This window comes from Mytilus edulis, chromosome 3 (genome assembly GCF_963676685.1).
Source record: "Mytilus edulis chromosome 3, xbMytEdul2.2, whole genome shotgun sequence".
NCBI lineage: Eukaryota > Metazoa > Mollusca > Bivalvia > Mytilida > Mytilidae > Mytilus > Mytilus edulis.
This window is the reverse complement of record NC_092346.1, coordinates 91,078,364-91,101,583: the sequence shown is the minus strand read 5'-3', so window position 1 is coordinate 91,101,583 and position 23,220 is coordinate 91,078,364. Positions and strand designations below refer to the sequence as shown.

General features: G+C 31.1%; 1 protein-coding gene across 2 annotated transcripts; it reads right to left on the bottom strand.

The window, feature by feature from the left end:
* Positions 1-1,949: 1,949 nt before the first annotated feature.
* On the bottom strand, positions 1,950-23,090 carry LOC139514685 (myb-like protein X). 2 transcript variants are annotated; one of them, XM_071304188.1, is made up of 13 exons: positions 22,836-23,090; positions 20,702-20,825; positions 20,144-20,369; positions 19,368-19,668; positions 18,771-18,871; positions 11,967-12,065; positions 11,245-11,393; positions 9,312-9,428; positions 8,759-8,920; positions 7,577-7,738; positions 6,319-6,479; positions 5,186-5,322; positions 1,950-4,518 (listed from the first exon to the last, which is right to left on the bottom strand). In XM_071304188.1, exons 2-13 carry the CDS (start codon positions 20,732-20,734, stop codon positions 3,785-3,787), a joined length of 2,382 nt encoding a protein of 793 aa, XP_071160289.1. In that variant the 5' UTR covers positions 20,735-20,825; positions 22,836-23,090; the 3' UTR covers positions 1,950-3,784. The 2 variants fall into 2 exon arrangements, with proteins under 2 accessions (XP_071160289.1, XP_071160290.1); XM_071304189.1 differs by having other exon boundaries at positions 22,967-23,086.
* Between the last annotated feature and the right edge of the window lie 130 nt (positions 23,091-23,220).

Genomic DNA, 23,220 nt, shown 5'->3' with positions numbered 1-23,220 from the left:
ATATAAATAAGGCCGTTAGTTTTCTCGTTTGAATTGTTTTACATGGTCTTATTTGGGCCTTTTATAGCTGACTATGCCGTAGGGGCTTTGCTCATTGTTGAAGGCCGTACAGTGACCTATAGTTGTTAATGTCTGTGTCATTTTGGTCTCTTGTGGATAGTTGTCTCATTGGCAATCATACCACATCTTCTTTTTTTATATTTTAACCTTTATGTAGCAATATTCCAACAACAGCTGCATATGAAAACAGAAAGTTATTGTATTCATGGGCTATAGTTTTACCTTTCATGATTTCCTGAATAGAGGGTCCATTCATCTATGGAAGCTGTCTCACAGAGGGTTATTCATGGTACAATCAAGTTCATCTCTTAAAATTTTTTAGACACCATCATAATATGGTTGGACAATATGGAACATTTGAATCACAAATATGATCAACTTTTTGTATACACAAAACCATCCTCATTTCCTGGCATGACATCACCTTATGTGATTTTTTATCAGACATAAACTGCTCATGGATTAGGAACTGTTAATATAATTATGGTTGCAGATGACCTTAGTTCACCATCCAGTTTTGGTAACAGGTTTGGGATCCCGCTAACATGTTTAACCCCGCCACATTCTGTATGAATGTGCCTGTCCAAAGTCAGGAGCATGTAATTCATTGGTTGTCGTTTGTTTAAGTGTAACATATGTGTTTTTGTAAATTTTTGTACATAAATTAGGCTGTTAGTTTTCTGCTTTGAATTATTTTACATTGTCATTTCTGGGCCTTTTATAGCTGACTATGTGGCATGGGCTTTATTCATTGTTGAAAGCCATATAATGACCTGAAGTTGTTAATTTCTGTGTCATTTGGTCTCTTGTGGAGAGTTGCCTCATTGGCAATCATACTTAAATCTTCTTTTTTATATAATGTTTCTCATTGTACAGCTTACTGTGTAGTGTTTTTTTAATATATATACGTAGGTTGTCTGTTAATCTTTTTGTTTTTGTTTACATACATGTTATCTTGTTTCCTTGTTCATGATTATCCTCTCTCCTGTATTTAGGCAAAATTGAAAGTCATATTACACAGTGTAAAACATTCATACCAGATTCTAAATCCGCTTTTTAAAAATTTTGGGATGAGGTGATTATTTTTTATTTATTTTAATAGAGACTCAAGGATTAAGTATGTAACTTTGTATGATGTTAAAAACATTATTTATCAACTAGTAAAACTTCATTAGTGTATTTATTCAATGTATATGTACTACAAGTGTTGAGACTAAAAAAATATTGAATCTGAATCTGAATCTATAATAAGTTCAAAATGTCTAAATCATTTGTGGTCTTAGATTCTTCATTTGACATAACAGAATGTTTTTAACAGGTAATTGCTTTGATCTAATTTCTATTCAATACTACAGGGCATTTCATAGCTGATTATATGGTGTTTTTATTTTTAGAGAATTAAGTGTTGGTGAAAGACCAATGATGTTTTTTTGTTAAATATATTGGCCTTTTTTTACTTTAAAGGTCCCAACCCATAAAGAGCTTTACCAAACTATTCTTAACCCCCAACCTTACCCTAACCCATACATAAACCTAACACTAGCACTAACCCTAAAACCTAACCCTAACCTAAAACAGCCCCATACCTAACCCTAACCTTAAACAGCCCCATACCTAACCATAACCAAGAATGAACCTTAACTCTAAAGTATAGGGACACTTGAAGTAAAAGAAGGCCAATTCATTCACAACTTTTCTAACCTGTACAGCATGACATATTGTATACATTTGCACCATCTTGTGTATTATGTTGAAAACCATAAAACGATATCTAAATGCCAAATTTTGTGTGTAGGGTTCTCATTGACATATATACCTCACATCTAATATTCATGGTATTTTAATAGGACATTATAACAATTAGTGTATCATGGCCAATTATAAATGCATTAGTAGGTTAAATCTTTTAATTGGCTTTACATAAAACCAACATTAACTTATAGGTAACATAATAAATAATACAGAAATAAATACTGAAGTAAAAAAGACACAAAAAGTCATATTAAACAGTGTATAAAATTTAATCCTATTTTTTTCACATATTATTCCTTTCTCTTTTTAAGAAATAGTGTTTAATACTAATAGCAAATCATAACAAAATTCTATATTCAATACTTTGTAGCATCATTTGTTCAACCAATAACCTTGTTTACCATCATTATGTAATTGTCTTTTTCAAAGCTAACTTTTCCATATATTAAAATTGATTTTTAGCACCATCCTTGCATATCAGTATCACATGAGAGTACTAATTCAAATTGATCACAACAAGACAGCAACCCAAAAATCCAAATAAATATTGTTTGGTCATAAATCCGGCAGTTGGGTTTCAAGTTTGAATTGTTCAGATGTGTCGTGTCAAGGCTTTTAATAACTGATTATAAGGTATAAGTTTTGCTCATTTTTGAAGGTCAGATATATATGGTGAGCTAAAGTTGTTTATATCACCACCATTTTGACTGTTGGATAGTTGTCTCATTGGCAATTATATGACGTCTCCTTATTTCTATAAAGTCAATTTGTTTATATTTATTGAATATCAATCTTAACATTGGAGGAAGCAAACTTTGTTAGTACATGTGTACCAAGCAAATATTATCCTTTACTTTGAAGAAAATTTTCAAATCACAAAATGATATCATATTACCCTCATTCTAATTTTTTGGATTACATGTATAGATATATGCATGAACAGACATATACACATTCAAACTGTAAGATATGTTGTTGTTATCAAGGTTATTGCTATTTGTGACAGACAATTAAAAGAAATGCAAAAAAAGCACTTTATAGTATATTGGACGGATAGTGGTATATTCTTATTTAAATTTGAATGTCGTTAAAAAAAGAAAATTTCAGTAAAGAAATATTTTGTCAGGCTGATAGTAAAACTAACATTCTTTTATATATATTTTTGCATAATAATTATAATTCAAAAAGTGTCATATTTCCATGGGATCAAACTGCTTTTAGTTTCCCATTAACAGAATATACTAATCACTAATGGCTAATACCATTGCTGAACGAAATTGATCCCTCTTTCTATTAAATGAAATAAGAAGATAATTTGAGTGAACTTTATTTCCTTCTAAATGAGCAATGGTGGGAAATTCAAAACATGATATATTTTTGAAATGAACATAATTTGCTTCTTCAAAATGTATTAGAAGAAAAATCTAGAATCTTATTTTGGTAAAAATGTCACATCCAACTTTCAACTTTCTTGTTATCAAATATATATTGAAAAAAACCTAAGTTAATGTTGTTCTTCTCCTGATTTGTACATCTACAGAATTAAGTCATTTTCAGCAAAATACTTTATTATAAGTATTTCTGTGGATAAAACATTGAAAAACTTGAAAAAGCAAGCTATGTTATAATGCTGTACATGTAAACATGGTAAATTATGCCTAAATTTCGAGTTATGATTTCCAAATTTGCATTTATAATTTGTAATATTTTTTTTTTATAATTTAATTTGCTATCAAACAAATCAAGGTAATAAGTAAATAAATATTATCCTGTTTAAGTAATTAACTTCACAATGTGTGATTAAGCTATGTTGCTAGCATGAAAATGAAAGAAAGCAGCAAAAACACTTTAACCTGTACATTTTATGCACAGAAATGATATTTTTCATGTAGACACTTCTATAAATCATATATTCTGTAAAAACTTGATCACAGATTAGAAATGGAATGTATATAAATACTGATATATATCATCACCTATTGAGAGGTGTAACTGTTCGTGATTTACTACTTGATGGCCTCTCCGAATCAGGAGGCCTAGGGGTTATACATTCCCCATCTATAGACATAATCTCTATAGAGTCTTGGTGTTTAGAATTATAAATATTAGTCCGCACAGAAGAAGCAGAACTTCTACCACTTTGAGCACTTGAGACTCTACTGTAATCCTGATAGACAAGACTACCAGATCGATTAATTTCTGGTAAAAATGGAGTTTTAGAATCACTATTTACTGAATCACTTCTCTCTAAACTAAAACTATCACTTTTTAGCACTTGATTCTTCCTTTGAAAAAAAGGTTCATTCATTGAATACACAGGTTCTACATTTTCTTTTGGATAATTTTCACTAGGAACCCATTCTTGATAAATGTCTGTTTCTGACCCATTAGTTTCTTCTACTGTTCTGGAACTGTATTCTTGTATTGAATCAGTTTGTTGACTAGGTTCATTATTAGGACGTTCTGTATATGGACGGTCTGTTTGACTATTGTCATTTTCATTGTCTTCATTTTCAATATTCATTAAAAGTTCTTGTATTTTTTTCCATCTTTCTGATCGAGCACTTTCAGCCTGTTCAGACAAAACACCTGATATTTCGTTGCTTAATTCAACTTCATTATACATTTCATTATCCTCTCTTATCTTCCTCCATCGTTCAACCCGAGAAGAAACATCCTCAACGAAAGTTTTTTCAATTTCATCATCTGAAAAAAAGGAAATATTCGAAATCATTAGTTATGACATAATTAGAATTGGATTTTCTTCTACTACATTGCAATTTTGTTCTAAAACAGTCTAACATGTTTAACCCGGCCACATTATGTATGTATGTGCCTGTCCCAAGTCAGGAGCCTGTAATTCAGTGGTTGTTGTTTGTTTATGTGTTACATATTTGTTTTTTTCGTTCATTTTTTTTATATAAATAAGGCCGTTAGTTTTCTTGTTTGAATTGTTTTACATTGTCATTTGGGGCCTTTTATAGCTGACTATGCGGTATGTGCTCTGCTCGTTGTTGAAGGCCGTATGGTGACCTATAGTTGTTAATTTCGGTGTCATTTTGGTCTCTTGTGGACAGTTGTCTCATTGGCAATCATACCACATCTTCTTTTTTATAATAACATTTTAAATTAAACTTATATTTTGCCTTTGCGTTTTTGTACAGGTCTTTTGTCAGCTGTAAAATTTTTAAAGTGTAATTTCAACCTATTGTATATGCAAGCTTATATCTACTTCCCAAGAATAATTATGACTCATGACATCATAAATTTCTTAAACCACAAAAAGGTAGAGACATAATTGAATTTTACATGGAATAAGAAATGATTAACATTCTTAGGAATTGGAGAAATGGATTTTAATTTTTGAACTAACCATTTTCATCCTCCTCTCTTAGTGTAGACAGTCTTGAAGGAAGGGCTGTATGTGCATCAGTCAACAATTTATGTAAAACATCTTCCGATAGTTTAGGTGGATTTTCCATCAGCATTTCCCTGCAAGACTTAGGTGTTCTATAATAAAACAAGTATAAACAATATAAAGAAAAAGAAGACATATTAAACTTTTAATATTTTGAGTTTTCTAATTGCACATTCAATGAGGTACCCATAATTACTGTTACATGACTATTAGACTGCCAACTTTCAAAATGACAACTGTGGATTTAGAGAAGAGGACCTACTGATACTCTTATACATGTCTTTAAGGTTATAATCTGATACTATGGTTTTCAAAGAGTAAATATGTGCCAACAAGTCATTTTAATACAATTCTGTAGAAAGCTTTTTTGGGGAATTCAGTTTATAGAATAGAGTATTTCAATGGTCAGGTCAACAGACTGAACACCTCTCTTATGGGAAATCCCCCATTAATCTTAATTTGGAAGGTCTCAATTCTGTAATGTTTTTCCTACCAATCTTATGTTATAGTCTAAGAACAATCCTAGTTCCAGATCATCAATAGCTATTTTAAAGGCTACTTTCAACTAAACAATAATTGACTAAAATTTGGTCTGACAGTACAAGTTACTGTACAATGCCAAATTTTAATGGACTTAGATTAAGTATGTCATACACAGTCTAGGTAAAGCATGACCTTTATAAGTATCCACAGAATGACAGATCATAAGAGTTAAGAACTGGATAGCAAAATGTTAACTTGTGTACGATGGAAATAAAATCCATGTTAGTACATGTATTGATAAAGACAGTTTTCAAAAGATCTTCTAAATACACTTTATCTGGCAACAGACTTTCCTGTCCGATAACATTTCTTTTAAAACTTGGGGAGGCTGCTCAGATGGCTTTAATGATCATGATGAGAGCACAAAAATTATTTCTCAAATAGTTTTCTTCATTATTCTTCTTTGCAAAAACTGACTTCAAATTAAGGTAAACCATAGCTTGATGAATGTCTGCAAAAATGTTCTTAGTACAAATGTACTAAAAAAAACTTCAGAACAAAGTATTACAAATTATCTGCAATCTTAGAGATAGAAAAGTGCTTACCTAGGTGTAGATTCAGAAGAGTTACACAATGTGGATTCTGAATCAGCTTCTGATACTCTAGAAGATAAGTCAGAATATGATGTCCTAGATATTGACCTAGCACATTGATCTAACAAGTCATTTAGTTGAGACCTTGGTAAAACCCCTGAAATCTCTGACAACTGCAAATATAAAGGAGTAAAAAATCAAAATAATTTAATTCATACTATTTCAATATATATATGCACTAAATAATTATACCATTTCATATTTCACAAGACATAATTTGCTATCCAGTTCTTCCATAATGCCATTGAGATTATTTTTAACTAGGAGATACTTAAATTTCAATTTAAATTGTAAGGACATTGATTATATAATTTGATTAAGAATTTTGGTAAATATATAGTATTATATGCATTATCCAGTGGTCTTGAAAAGTTCAGCAACAGAAAATTTATTGTTCATGTAAATATGTTAAAAAGAATATTTCAAAATAAAATGTAATCTATTTTCTGTGTAAAGTGACAAATGTGTGTATTGTATTTTATAGAAGATGATTTAAATTTTATTACCAATAAATATGTGTCCTCTAAAACCTTCATTATAAATAAGCCTCTGTCTCAAATTTCAATGGAGAAACTATACATCTGAATCCACATTATGTGGATGTAACTATATAGCCTCAACAATGAGCAAAACCAATATGTAGTATGTCATATATAACAATATTTTCCTTTGCTCTATATCATAAAGATTCTATTGCTGATTTTTAGTTACATATGTATGAAGAAAATGTCTAATTGGAAATTATCAATAAAATCATAATGTTTGGCTTTCTGTTCTCAACTTTTGACCTGATAATATTGGTATAGATTATCCGGTTTCTACACATTGATATCATAAAATATCAGCAGTAAGCCACAATGTGAACCTTTTTGGCAAGTGAGTGCAGTTAATTCTTCTACTCCTGGTTGTTTTTGGTTGCTTTCCCAGCCCTTAGTCAGTTTTACGCTTAATAACGTCTCCTCACACATTGTGACGTCGCTGATAACTTCTCCTTAGACATTGTGATGTCGCCTTATAAAGACTGCTCTTGTCTCAAAGATGTGCTTTATAGAGCTACTGAGCAAGGTGATATAGGCGTAGAGAAGGACAATAATATCATTATTGCATCTCCTGTAGAACTTTTCTAAAGTTTACCAACAACTAACGACTTTACCTTAAAGTTCTGATATTTAAATTCGTTCCCAAGTAGTCTAATCTAGTTCCCACTTACCTCATCTTCATCTCGATTACTCAAATTAGATAATTGTTCATCTACATCAAATAGTCTCTCTCTCAGTTCTCGCTGATCTTTATACTCTAATAAAGCTTTCTCTCCAAAATGTTCTATGTCCATGTTAGATTTAATTGATACTGGTGTGAATAACTTATACGACTGTGCAATAAAATTGGAAAATCAAATAAGGAAAAAGTACACAACAGTTCATTCAATCTTGTCATGCTTATTCTTTTGTGCATATAAAGAGTTAATTTTTGTTTGTTGAAGCTGCAATTGTTTAGAATTTCTGAACCTTATTTACAGTGATGTTATCTATTCTTTGTTTGTTTTAGCACTAATTTTGTATTTCATTGAAAATTTCTGTCTATCTGAAAATACATTCTCTCCTGAAAGTTTCAGATTTACAAATTTTAAAAACAACTTTTATCTAAAGTGTGTATGCAGTTATAAAAGAAATGTATATGAGATGCATGTTAAGAAAAACACATTGTTCCAAAGCCAGTAACAACAACGTCAGAGATTCTGAGTGTCAATCATGTCTGTTTTTACCAATTCCACTATACAAATTTCTAGTGTGACTGTGTCTTTGTTTAGTTAGCAATTATTTTTTGAGTGATTTAACAATTAAAATTCAGATCCATTAGAATTTCTAAAGGGAACTGTCTATCAGCAGAATTGTAAATATCTTAACATTTCACTGTAGTGTATAAGTGTACATCCTGCAGTTTTTATGTTATTTAAAGACTTATCAATGTTAATAAAGGGAGTCGATTTTTTTTTTTGTATGACACCAATTTGTACACAGACCCTCTACTGTGACACTGTGGATTCACTATCATTCATACAATTGTTCAAGCAATTAGCCAGTATAGGTGAACCACAAATTTAAGTGTTCATTGAAGTAAAGTTTTCATGTTAACTTGAATGCCGCCTTTGTAAAAACATACAGTTTGAATGTCTGTTCATAAATGTTTAAGTTTTGGTGTTAATTATTGTTTGGTTACTATTTCAAAGATTTTTAATTCATGCATTTCAAATTAATTTCTGAAGCATGCATCTGTTCATTGCACGATGAGACCATCAAAATGAAGAAAAAAAAACATGTAGTGATGTGTTCATATATAAAGTGTAAGTACATTGCCAAATAAGAAGCAATAAACTGCTATAGAAACCAACCTGAGGTGTAGAAGGTGTATGCATGACAGATTCAAAATCTTCTGGTGGCATAATTTCCTTCAGTCTACTTTCAATATTTCTTAAAGATTTCTGGTCATCGTCATCTGGAACAAATCCTTCACCAGAATGTACTGCTAACTCAAATCTGGGAATTCTAAACTCCTGTGAATGAAGCATACATACTATGGATCTCGTATCTCTATAGTTTATCAATTTCTTAAGTCTTTTTCTATTTTGTTTTCCTTTAAATTTCTATTTTTCTTTTCAAAGTTATATATACTTGTATGAAGTTCATGTTACTGTTATAATTTTATAGGCTAAAGCCATGCAAAGTTCCATTGAGAGAACTTTTTTTACATCTATAAAACTCACAATAATAGAACAAAAAGAAAGACAAAACCAAATTAAAAATCTTTATTAACAATAAAGATTGCACACAATTCAAACTTTTAACAATTATGTAAATTGAACATATAAAACAATTTTGAGATAATGTAAAATGAGTGTTCAAATCTCACGATTTCCAGGCAATATAAGCATGTTTATAACGTACATCAACATCTTCATCCTCTGTAATCTCTGGTAGTTGGTCAAGGTCAGTTAAAAGAGACTCGACACGATCTTTCTCTTCTTGGGTCATTGGTATTGGGTTTTCTGCATCTGCAGCAAGCTACAAAATTATATCAAGATTATATTGAAGAAATAATTTATATTCAGACTATTTGAATCATAATCAGTAACTTATTATGTAAAGATTAATTCATGAAATAGAACTCTTAGAGATTTTTGAAAATTAATAAAATATGGTCAATTAATTCATTTCCTCCTTAGTAGATATGACTATAGGTACAAGTTATTAAAATTAGAACTGTCCATTAAGTCACAGTGTTCCAGCTAGGCCGTTTTCAGAGGGCGCGGCGCCTGCCCTTTTCCGAGTGGCGCCCTGTGTCCTTTTTACAGTTTCCAGGGCGCCCTGCCTTTTTTGAAGATCGATTGCATATTAATTTGCGTATTGATATGATACGCTAATTACTAAATTTTACCTGGGGAAAAGATTATGACTTTGTTTACCACCCCAAGCTAATCAATGGTTACAACTGGTGTCATAATCTGTTGTTATAGGTAATCCGTTTATCGGATGGGTCATTAATGATCATCAACATTAATTCGTTCAAATAGAATCGGTCAGTCGGCAATTATCTTTGAAGAAATGTGCATACAACAACTTGGGCACAATTTGCGATGTTTACCGTAGTTTCATGGAAGAAACGTAATGACAGAAAGTTGGAAAACCATTATAAACTCGTTGAAGACATTGTTTTACTTGTTTTCTGTAAAATAAACAGAAAATTCAGACGTATTTGTCATTGACTGCCTTCATTTTTGATACGAAAATAACAAAAACGGCCGCCATATTGTGATCATATTTACATCATATTTACGTACTGTTTATAATCCTCCAAAGAAGGAGCACACCCGAATAAAGAAAGATAACTCAATCTGATTTTTTTCCTAGCATTGAGTAACCCATTTACATATTCTAAAATGTGTCTCCATACTTCTTGCTTAAGAATATATATGTTTAGGTATTTATTTTGAGTTATGGGAAAAGTTAAAGAGGGTCTTAGTAGCAGTGTTGGTAGGGTGCCTTGGTCATCTTTTTCTGTATTCTTTATTTTTGATACTATTTTTCACTGTTGCTTTATATCCTAAAATTGTGAATTTACTGAGCACAGCTGTTTTGTGCTGTATTGCCACCAAGCACAGCAGGGGTAGAAAGTGAAACTGGTAAAATGTGGTAGACCATAGAAACAGTATGAAACAGATCTCCTTTCAAAACATACTGCATATAAAGTTCAACTGTGCCAAGCAAAGATAAAAAAAACTTGTGTGACAAGCTGCTTGACAAGTTTTTCAGCCTTAAAAGTAGAAAGATAGAGTTCTATATGGGCTAAAGATGTTGTTCTTGTATAACCTGTGATTCAACGAATAAACACAAATGTTTGATTAACATCTTTTATTAAAATATGCCCTTTTCATATTATCATATCGCGCGTTAAATGCCCTTTTTCAGGATTGGCACCCTGCCCTTTTGAAAACCTAGCTGGAACACTGAGTCATTTACATCTTGCAATACTTTTGGATTCATTGTAATGATTGTGTATCACTATCAAACCCAACTAGTTGTAAAGGGTTGTACTTTTCCCCCTTTTCTTTTCATTTCATTTTGAATTGACATCCTCAGAATACTGTTCAGTCTTAATAGCCTGAATAACCCAAGTCTAAGCATTGTAACAGAACTAAAACAAAGAAAATATTTTACAAAAAAAACCAGTACATTTACATGTTTTTAGTGTGTATAATTTTTACATAATAAATTTTGCATCAAACCAATAAAAAATCAATTCTGTGAATTATTCATTAAAAATAATACAAGCAGCTAAGCATTTAAATAAAATGTTAGCTTTAATTTCTGAAAATTATACCTCTTTGTTTCTTTTAATAAAATCTTTCTTCTTTTTATATTTCTTTGATCCTTTCGTGCTGCCATTCATAGATGTAGTATCACTGGCTGACATAGTATCTCTGTCTGTACTCTTAGCTGACTGAGAAGTCTCACTTCTACTCGAATTTCCTGTCAAATTAAAAATGGAGAGTCATAAAACAAGGTTTTCATTCATATAATAGACAGATTTAAAAGTTGTTTTCTACTTGAAATTTTAATTTATAGCAGTCAAAGAAAAAATATGATGAGTCAATGACAAAGTAGACATGTTCAATATCATAAATTCATTGTTTAAATGTTAAGAGTTACATTACTAGTGTAAGGTTGTAGTTGTCTTTAGAAATTTACATAGACAATCATTATTTGTAACTAAGTATTAAAGCCCTCCCAGTTTTATTAATGTCTAGATCACCAATCTCAATATTTTTTAGTTCACATAATAGAAAATCAGGAATATCAGTTGAGTATCCTTATCTTCAATGCACATCCACACATCTAGTACACATGAGAACTGAGTAACCAACAGCTTCATACATATTTAACAGGAGTATGTTATCATTCAAGAAATTAATCACCCTGTTCACTCTTCATAATTGATTCAAAGTAAGATGAGGAAGGAGAAAACATGAGGTCAATATATGTATCATTAAATACTCAATTTAAATTATTTGTGTTAAGAAGTTAACAGTTATACATACAAACCTTTAGACTTAGCACCTCCACTTTTCAGGTTTGGATAATCCTGTTCATTTAGTTGTGTGGCAAATACTGGCTCATCTGGAAGATCTGATAACTTAATGCCTACAATATGATATATAACTTATCAGTATTTTCAGTGGTTACATTTTTGATAGACTTGTACATTTTCAACTTTCCTTTTGCCTGTGATATTGTTATCGATGTATAATTCCTTTCAATAAATCATTTTATATTATAACGTCCCATGGGAGTCTGATTTGTACCTGCTTAATAGATTTCGTAGTAAATAATACATGTTTGTTGAAAGTAATGAAGATAGTGCCAATCAAGCTGTCCATTGCTCTCATTACAAGCAGTGTTTGGAACAACTTTGCCTTCTTTATTCAGAAAAATTTGTAAGGGTTCCACAGAACCCAGTGTCTCGCCTACTTTTCGGTTAATCGCAGACTCAACAAAATGAGGAAAAACATCAATAAAAATTTCCCTCTCGATACTGTCTTTTGATTGAAAGAAGCTTCCAAGTTTGGTAAAAAAATCCAGGATAGTTTATAAATCTAATAAATGTTTTATAAACTTTAACTGCAGACTGTATGTAATGTTAACTGGAAGAAAAACTAAGTCAATTTATAAGTAAAATACGGAAAAAGTGATTTTTTTTTTTACAAAATTTACTTCTGAATAATATCTTATGATCAGAAACAAGCTTTTGTCTAAGTTTGGTAGAAATCCAGGACAGTTTAAGAAAATTATAAAAATTTTCAAAACTTAAACCACAGAGTGAATGTTTTGTTTCTGGCAAAAAAACTAAGTCTATTTATAAGTAAAATACGGAAAAGCGGAAATTTATTTTTACAAAATTTTCTTCTTGATACTATCTTATGATCATAAACAAGCTGCTGTCCAAGTTTGGTATAAATCAAGGATAGTTTATGAAAGTTACTAAAATTTTAAAAACTTTAACCACAGAGTGAATGTAATGCTCGCAGAAAAACTAAGTCCATTTATAAGTAAAATACAGAAAAGTGGAAATTTATTTTTACACAATTTTCTTCTTGTTACTATCTTATGATCATAAACAAGCTTCTGTCCAAGTTTGGTACAAATCAAGGATAGTTTATGAAAGTTATTAAAATTTTAAAAACTTTAACCACAGAGTGAATGTAATGTTTCCTCGCAGAAAAACTAAGTCCATTTATAAGTAAAATACGGAAAAAAAGGAATTTTATTTTTACAAAATTTACTTCTGGATACTTTCTTATGATCATAAACAAGCTTCTGTCCAAGTTTGGTAGAAATTCAGTATAGTTTAAGAAAGTTATAAAATTTCAAAAACTTTAACCACAGAGTGAATATTTGTGGACACCGCCGACGACGACGGAATGTAGGATCGCTTAGTCTCGCTTTTTCGACTAAAGTCGAAGGCTCGACAAAAAGATAGGACTACAATTTTGAAATCAATATGTGCATTTGTAACTTAAGTTAAAGTGAAAAAAACAGCTACATGCTTCACTTATCTTGATTATATCAATGTTGAAAGTGTGCATTATGAAGGTTTAAGTACACGTATCACATAAAATAACAATATCAATGATCAATGTGAATGAGGCCAAGGTCAGATGAACCCTGCCAGACTGATATGTACACCCTAAAATCATTCCGTACACAAAATATAGTTGACCTACTTCTAACAGTATCTGAGAAACAAACCTAATCATTAACTTTAACCATGATTGCTGATCCATGAAATTAGATCCAGTCATGTGAACCCTATCAGGCAGACATGTAGACCTTACAAGGAACCCATATATACTAAAAATAGTTATGATAACTACATTTTGTATTGATAATCCTATTACTCATAATAACTGAGAAATTTACATAAATACAAAACTGACCTTTTTTCAAGCAGCCACTTAACCATGAAGATGAGTTCAATGACAACTGACAGACTGAAGCATAAGGCATCTGTATACCTTGCCACCAGATTTGAAACAAATTTGAAATTTTGAAAGGGAAATCAAGATTCATACTGTGTATTTCCAAGTCCCCACAAAATATCATGCAATTTGAAAGAATTTTGTGTCTTATTTCCTTTTTCCCAATAATATCAGGTGTTGAAACAATACATGCAAACAATTACGACAGTTTGTTATCAGACATGCAGGACATGGTGATTTAACTAACCTGCAATATAACCTAAAATCAAAATACCACAGTAATGTACAAAACATATATATTCTTTCTCTTAGACTTATTCAGTTGATTTTCCTAAACTAACTGAATATGAAGACATATTTCCACCCATAATCCTTGCCCTTTCATACATATGTAGGACTCTAAAGTGCAATGGTCACGCTAAAGTGTGATAGTCTACGCTAAAGTACGCTGGTGTCTCACGCTAAAGTGCGATGGTTGCTTTTTTGTTAAATTACTATGGTATACATGAAGCTAAATTGTGATGAACCAATAGAATAAGGTTCTAGGGATTTTAAAAAGTTTAAAGGGAAACTTCGCAAAAAAATCAAAAATTGATATTATGTCCATTCTATATAGAAATGCTCAAATTTATAGATATTAAAGTTTTATTCCGCTAGATAAGAGATCACCATCGATTTTAAATTAAGAGTAACAATTCTCTGCGTTCCGCCATTTTGTTGTCTTCCCCAATTAAAAATCCCAATATGTCTATAAACCACAAAGGACCAAAACTACAGTAACCGATACAGTCGTAATTGCGTGTCGATATCTTGCCAATCGTACGGTTGTTTTATCTGACAAACTAACTTGATACGGAAAATGTTCTTATTTTTTTTTTTAAATAACCATAGTCTGTTATTTTTAAACTTTTAGTATTGGAATTAGTTAAAAAGTCAAAGTTTAAATCATAAATAAGTGTTCCGTGAAAACTGTTTTCGTAAATCTAATTCGTTTATAATTCTTTAAAGTAATAAATTTTATTCAAATAAATTCGGATCTTCCCTCATCTGATAACCAGCATGACTAAAGGTATTACTCCCAAAGGTATTGTGAGGGGTGTGAGGTGACACGTCCAGGTATTCAAGCGATTTCCTGTCGGGCTTGCAAGTTCATGCATCGTTTCACTTCTGTAGGTATTGATCAGTGTACACGGCCGATAACTTATAACTCTCCATTTTGAACTATCAGGTGTATAATATACATCTCTGTCTTGCGTGCGAAAGTGATATAATATACTAGCCATTACTAAACTCATACGCTTGTTTATAAATATATTACTGGTGTAAAGAATATTATTTATAAAAATATAAATAATACCAAAAAAAAAAAGATTTGATAAAATAAAAATCTATTTACATTTTTTTCCAAGGTTTAATTTGGGAAAATGTAATATATACTCGTTGTCAATAGTAAAGGACAGATTAGAACATACCAGAAATATTGGTTTAAAAAAAATGTACGCACTTGTCGACGATTCATTTCTACGCCTGGATAGAAAGTTACGGAGCTATATCGCAATTTAAAATATATACATGTATACATTGAACATAAGAAAGAAACATACATTTTGTGTAAATTTGGGTAACAGTTTTGTAAATTGACTAGTCCACGAATGCCAACAGTATGTAATCATCGAATTTGATAGACTTTTGTATACCAGAAGAAGAAGAAGAAGAAGAAGAAGAAGAAGAAGAAGAAGAAGAAGAGGAGGACCAATTTGATTTAAGTACAGGTCGATATAATAACTTGCTTCGGTTCATCGAAGTTATGAACATAGTAAAATCACAAATTTATAAATCAATTAGATCGTTCTCCAATAAAGGAAGAAATTCGACATCATCACAATTGTTCCGACATTCATGTAAAACATATGCATCTGGACGTACACTAATAAACCCCAAGGGATGTGGATATTTTCTAGGAAAACTTTTGAGTATTTTAAAGTTTCAAATTGATTTCGGGATTTATTTTCTTTCTTGATATTCAATGACAGCAATTTAAAGAATAAACTGCTTGTCCGCTTTAGGGGTATTCTTGCCAGTTGAACAGACTTATAATTACATTCAAAAATAGGGAAATTAAGATGACATTAAATTCGTTGTCTTTTTTTTAAAACATCGTTGGTCAAATAGCTAAAGTATTATTCGTTTTGAGAAGAAGACTATTTCAATATAAGGACGCTCCCGATTATGAATAAATTTGGTTGACGTTTTTCACACTTGAAAAGAATTTCTATTCGTAATTTTTCGATTCCATTCCAAGAGGATCCTTAAATTTCCTGTCAATTTTTTAAAACATCTTTTTTTTCAAATAGCTGAAGTATTCATGCATGCGTTGTGAGATTTAAAATATTTTGATGAGAACATTAATTCCTAAAATAAAGATCGCTTTGGATGGACTAAATTATATAATTGCAATCTGTTTGAAATATTAAAGGTTGGCGATTTTAATTTAAAAAGGTACAATTTTTAGTTCATACACTCATGTTTAGAAGGCTATTTTTATTTATAAATTTATTCAATTAGAATAAGTCAGTATTTTATCGTTACAAAACTAATCAGAAGTCATAATTCATTTAAAAGTGAGCTTATGCAAAATATATATAAAAATATACAACAGCTATCCAGTTATTGTGCGACCTTATTTCTCCCGTAAATTCATTTTAATTCTTTTTCTTACATTTCTGTGTCTATAACTATAACTGACTCCCGTATATCATTCATACGAAATGTTGTTCACACCTGAAATGCTGAACCGTGACGCCTAGGTGTCACTGAATGAAGATCAAAAGATTAGAATTACATAATGCTAATCTTTTAATTACCTTTATTTTGTATATAATGTTTTTTTATATTATGCATATTTTATATTTTTGAGGATGAGTGAGTCAGGTGAGTGGGTGTGTTCGTATGCTTTATTACATTGTACTTATTGTTTTGGGGAAGGTTAACTTTCTGGTAGTAAGACCCGTCACGGCCAGGCTGGGAGACTGGATAGGCAAATGCTCACATTAAATCTGTACCGATACAGTGTGTTAAATGTCTTCCTTTTTACACCATAACCCATGGTGGTGCTCCTACTAAAGGGGGGAGATACGGAACATACATACATACATTACCTTGAGTTTAACTACGCATTCAACATTCACTAAGTGTCACAAATTAATACACATTTAATTTCCACAGTACATGCAAGTGAAAATGTTTTCTGGAATGAAGCAAAAAGTTCAGAATACAAACATGTATTTTTTAATACACTATCGATCGTGTCAGTTTCATATGTTTGTTTCAAGTATTTGAAGAAAAACAATCATAAAAATGTTCTATTGTATTATTTACTTTAATTACTAGAATTCGTATAAAAAATCCACACATGAATCCTACAATTTAATTTAAAAAGTTGCATGGCTATCACTTACTTTTCGTTGGTTAATAGCTACACCAAAAGTCGTCTATTTGCTTTAAATAGCATTATTAGATGGTTAACGAACAAGACTGAAATGAGATTAATTTCACTTCTGGTATGCCCAAAGACTTAAACTACGTCACATAAGTCAGGAAGTTTGATAAAATAAAATTAATAATTCCCAATTTTCTCCTTTATTACTTTTCATATCGAAATAAAACTTGGTGAATATGTTTTTTATGGTATTATGAACATAATAAGATGAAAAGTGAAAAATCGTGAATTATCCCTTTAAAGAACATTCCATATAAGTATAGTCCTTTATCAAATATGTGACAGGCATTATAATCTACTGGTAGGATTCAGTGACCGTTTCTTTATTTAAAAGTCCTAAGAACGACCACGTAAATTGATTTCCAAAAAGGTAATTTGAGTGTCATAAAATACTATATTTTATTGTTCATGAATTTTGAATGTATTAAATATTGCAGTAATTGGCGTAGCTTGTTGTTCACACACTATATCACTAATGGGAACACCTCCCCTTACAGTTGCCATTGTAAATAATTACAAATACAAAATTCTATTATTGTCCGAATATGTAACATTTATTTGTTTATGCATTAATTCAAATGAGAGATAAAGATGATGTTCGCCGAGATTAATTTCTCCTTTTCTGTAGAGACTACATATCCATGTTATATTTGCCCACAATGTACCAGGTAATGTTTTAGCCGACAATTTATAATTTACGCATGAAAACATGTATCTTTATTTTGCCGACGTTACTTTTCAATAAAAGCGACAACATTTTAACGGTGACCGCAAAGTAAACTGCAACATAAACAGTGATTCAAATGTATCCATTCGCTTTCAATAAAAACAGGATACTAGTTTGTATCTAAACAGTAAAATGGTCGACTGCTGTGCAGGATACAAGTTCTTCTTTCAGCTACCGAAAATTTTTCATTTGCTTCAGACAACAAAGAACGGTTAGGTTTAAGCCATTGATATTTTGTTTAAAAATTGTTAATCAAATGTTTGCAATTTATCTTGCTGCGTGTTCATTTTTAGTTTGTTTAAACAACTGTTAACGTCATAATCAAACTACATTTCATATGTCTATACTTTCCCGGACCATCGCACTTAAACGTGAGACACCAGTGTACTTAAGCGTAAACCATCACACTTTAGTGTGACCATCGCACTTTAGCGTCCCCATCGCACTTTAGAGTTCTACATATATATTCATCATAAATATTTTATCACTTGTATATTTTGATGTGTTTGTCTAAATTCTTCTTTTTTTGGGGAGAGGGGGTAAATAAAGAGTCACTCTTTTAATAAATGTAGATAGATTTTAGTCTGTACCAAGAATACAGTTACTGCTAATATTTAATATTATGTTACAGGAACATACAATACCTTCATTGTGACTAGGTGGCAGTGTTAGAGCCAGAAATTTCTCTGTGTTTAACTTGACATCATGATTCTGTTGGTTGATACCTTCTAACTCAGACTTTATCCTGAAATATACAAACATTCTCATAACTATCTTCACCTAAGTGGTAGTACCAATAACCATGTCAGTATTTGATGAATTGGCACCAAGAACCCATTGTAAGTAATGTACACTGATATATTCATTCAACTAAGAGATCCTAACTTTATCTATTTTTCTTGTTACATGTAACTAAGGATGCAGTCTATCACAGATATTTTCTAAACAGTTTCTTGTTTTTAAATGATAACGGATCAGTCGATCTTACAGATTGTATTTTACTATGGGGACTTTGTAGGACAAAGAAAAATATTAATTCATTAATGTGATTATAAGACAAACATGAGTGTGTAAGCAACCAAAATTTTTCACCAGATAGTGAGATACAATGACTGGTATTTTAAATTGACTGGAGATAATTGTTGCTTTAGAGTTTAATGCTTAAATATTGTGAGTTTAGGTTCAATGGATAGTCTAATTTTCTAAGTATTTTGTGCATACCAAGCTTTATTCTTATTTACCTCCTTTCCAATATCATTCTATCCTTTTTAACTTCTCTCTCTCGTTTTATCTTTTTGGACAGAATTCTGTCCAACTTTCTCATTTTCAAAATGGCTTCTTTCATTTTAGGATCCATGTCTTCTTGACCTGTATCCCTGTCTGACTCTTCTGCCCTAGAACTACCTGCTTCTAAGGCTGCCACCTTGGCTTGGTACAATTCCAATTCAGATTTCATTTCCCCTCGGATCTGTTTTTGAATCTCATCTTTTATTTCTTTCATTATTTCTTTTTCTTCATCACTGTCCACATCAATACCATCTTCTACAATTCATCAAATATAATCATCATCATTTTTCAAAGAACAATATTTACCCCAATAATAATATGTGGTTAAAATCAAAAATATGTAAAGAAAATTAAAGTGATGGAATGTACATTATTTTGACAGAGAGCATCATCCTACTTTACTGAAATCAATACACAAACTTGACTTCTGATATAACAGGTAAAATCTACTCTACTGCTCACTAAAGATACCCAGGCTTTATGTAAATGTTTCTCAGCTAAAATTGTATTGATGGGCGACATCTTTGAGTTTGAAAGACCATTGATTGTCTGTTTATCGCTATTTGGCCTATGACCTTGTTGATTTTTACAATGACAATGGCACATATGCATGCGCATTTTGTTACTAACTATAATTTATTTTATCCCCCAAAAAATAGCAATATATGAAAACTGAATAACTAAACAGATTAAAGGAAAAATACCCCAAATAGCAATAATATTACATTACCATAAGGTAGAAGTCCTCCATGCTGCTTGTCATTGTCACTTCCCTCAGCACCACTTAAACCTTGTAAGTTTATGGACAGTTCATCAGGTAATTTTTCCTTTTTCACTTCCTGGTTCATCAACATAGGGTCGTCTTCCCATTCTGATGATTCATCAGACATTTCAAAATTATGTGAATGTGATTTGTTTGTATCCAGTGATTCAAGATTTAAATGAAGATCCATGTCCTGGAAAAGAAAATTTCAAAATCAGCACAAACATTTCATTTTCAAATTTGTATGTGTGCTTGGGTGGAGAGTTGTCTCATTGGCACTCGTACCACATCTTTCTATAATCCTTTTTTATCTGGTTCATTTTGAAAAGAATATACAAGTATATCTATCTATAACTGGTTTTATTTTGTTAGTACATGTACATGTATCTATTGGGACCTTATCATTGAAGAAAAGAATGATGACCCAACATGCTTGGTTTTTTTGTGCTTTTCGTCCACATTTAACCCCATTTAAAAGGCCTTTTAAATATGGAATAAAAAAGTGGAGTTACAATTTAAACTTACTTCTAAATCTGGATTATCACTATGGCCATTCATCTTTTAATTTTTATGTTAATTCTTCAATAAACCTTCTCTGATTTAAACTGACACTATTGTAATTGAATATAACATAATTCAGTCACTGAACCTAAAATTATAATATATGTATTTAATATATACTGAATATAATAATATATATGTGAATAAGTTAATTACTACATCTTAGTATAAAAAAACACCAATTGGTTCAACAGTATGGGAAAACTCTTTGATTTGTCTATTAAATTGTAAAATATCTCTAAACATGCTAAATGTATATATACAGCTCTTATCATTTCACAAAATATCAGTGGATTTATCAGTAAAATACAGTAATTAATATTATGACACAATTTGTTTCCCACATTTTATCATTAAAACAAGTACTAGTGAAATGCAATATGTATAAATACCGGACCATACAAAATTACCGGGATAAACTCATCTGGTCATGCATTTGATTTTGTGCATGTCTTAGGAAAATAGCTCATTTACAATACAGAAAAGTTTTTATACAATGAAATTATTGAAATATAGTTTAGTTTGAACGAAACAGACTGTCAAGAATTGGTTGCAATATATTTTTTCAATTAGATAAAAATTTGACAACCATTTTTATCTGATGATGTGATGTTTTCAATTATTATTTTTTAGCATGAGCTCTTCAACTTCAATCACTTTGATGCTTCATAAAATAACAAAAATAATTTTATTTGATATACATGTCGAATATCATATGGTCTTGTAATGCTAGATATCCCAAGCCGTGTAGACTAGAGGATTCCACTGTAATCATATGTTGCCTGGTAAATGTCATACAATTTTATTTTTTACTTTTAAAATTTAAGTGATGAAGAAAAAAATTGCTTATACTTTCATCTATTTTGACAATCCTTTCGTAAATTGCCAATACACCTTCAATTGCTATTTGTCCGCCATTACTGAATATCACAAAAGTTCCCGTAAAAATTGACGTCATAATAGAAAATATCTGATGCCACAATGGAAAAGGGATTGTTGTATGACATCAAAACTTCAAGCGGGACAGAATGAGATTCTCAGGTCAAGCGGGAATAGCGATAAGGTGTATTTGTAACAGCCACTATGTTCCGTCAGTTACTTTGTTCCGGCGAAACTTTTCAACAAGTTGTTTTATTCCGAGTGCAATCTAAGTTCCGGAAAAAAGTGGCTAGTTGAAAAGTCCCAGAACAATGTAGCTCGTTGAATAGTTCTGGCGGAACAGAACAACTAGTTAATTCAGTCAGAATGTTGCCTTCATAACAGAATAAGTTCTAATTTATTGTTATACATTAATCTTAAATTGAGGATATTTTTAAAACTACCCACATGAGGAGGAACTTTTGAGCTAGTTTGTTAGTTCCTGTTTTGACTAATTTGCCAAAGAGGAACTTTGTGACTAGTTGATAAGTTCCTTTTGACTTTTGTAATCAGTAGAGTATATTGGTTCCCCTTTGAAAGGTTCAAATATAAAATGTTGCGCTTTTACTTTGTATGTATTCTCCAAATGAAACTTTGTGACTGGTTGATAAGTTCCGTTGGAACTTTTGGGCTAGTTTGTTAGTTCCGGTTTTGACTAATTTGGCAAAAAGGAACTTTCTAACTAGTTGATATGTTCCGTTGGAACTTTTCAAAAAGTCACTTTGATCCAGTGAAACTTTTAAACCAGAGGAAGAACAAAGTAACTCTTATCTGGGCCTATTATAGCTGACTATGCGGTATGGGCTTTGCTCATTGTTGAAGGCCATACGGTGACCTATAGTTGTTAATGTCTGTGTCATTTTGGTCTTTTGTGGATAGTTGTCTCATTGGCAATCATACCACATCTTCTTTTTTATAGTTTTAAATAAGTTCCCCCTGAACTTTTCGGCTAGTTTGTTCTTTCCGCCTGGAACTTTCCAACGTCGGAACAAAAGAGCTTTTACATATTCAGGCAAAGGGAATTTCAGTGTCCATGGACTTGGATTCAACAGTCCAACAGACCACATCAACCATCAACTCCTTCCTTGTTGTCAAACATGTTATATATAGAACAATTCTATAATAAATTAGAAATAAACTTCTTACTTATTACATTATTGTATAAAACTTAATTAATTACCAGAAATTGCAGATAGTTGACACAATTTCCATGGTGATCATACGCACAAATTATCTAGTTCACTTTAAAACGAAGTACACAGTCAAATAAAGCAAATTTTTCAAAGACAAACAGGTCAATTGAGACGTCACCTAAAAGTTACTGATACAGGATAATTTTTAGAGGTGTAGGTCACATTTCAAGTGAGAATTCTGGACGAATACTAGCTTTTGACATTCATTTTGGTATGTGAAAAAATCAAAACTTCCGGTAACTGACTTCCGATTTCCACAGACGATTCTACTTTTATTGATAGGTGATTTGATTACAATATTAAAAATAAAAATGTTTCTAACTCTCACAAAAATTCCATAGAAATATTCATTATTTATATAGTACCAAGCTA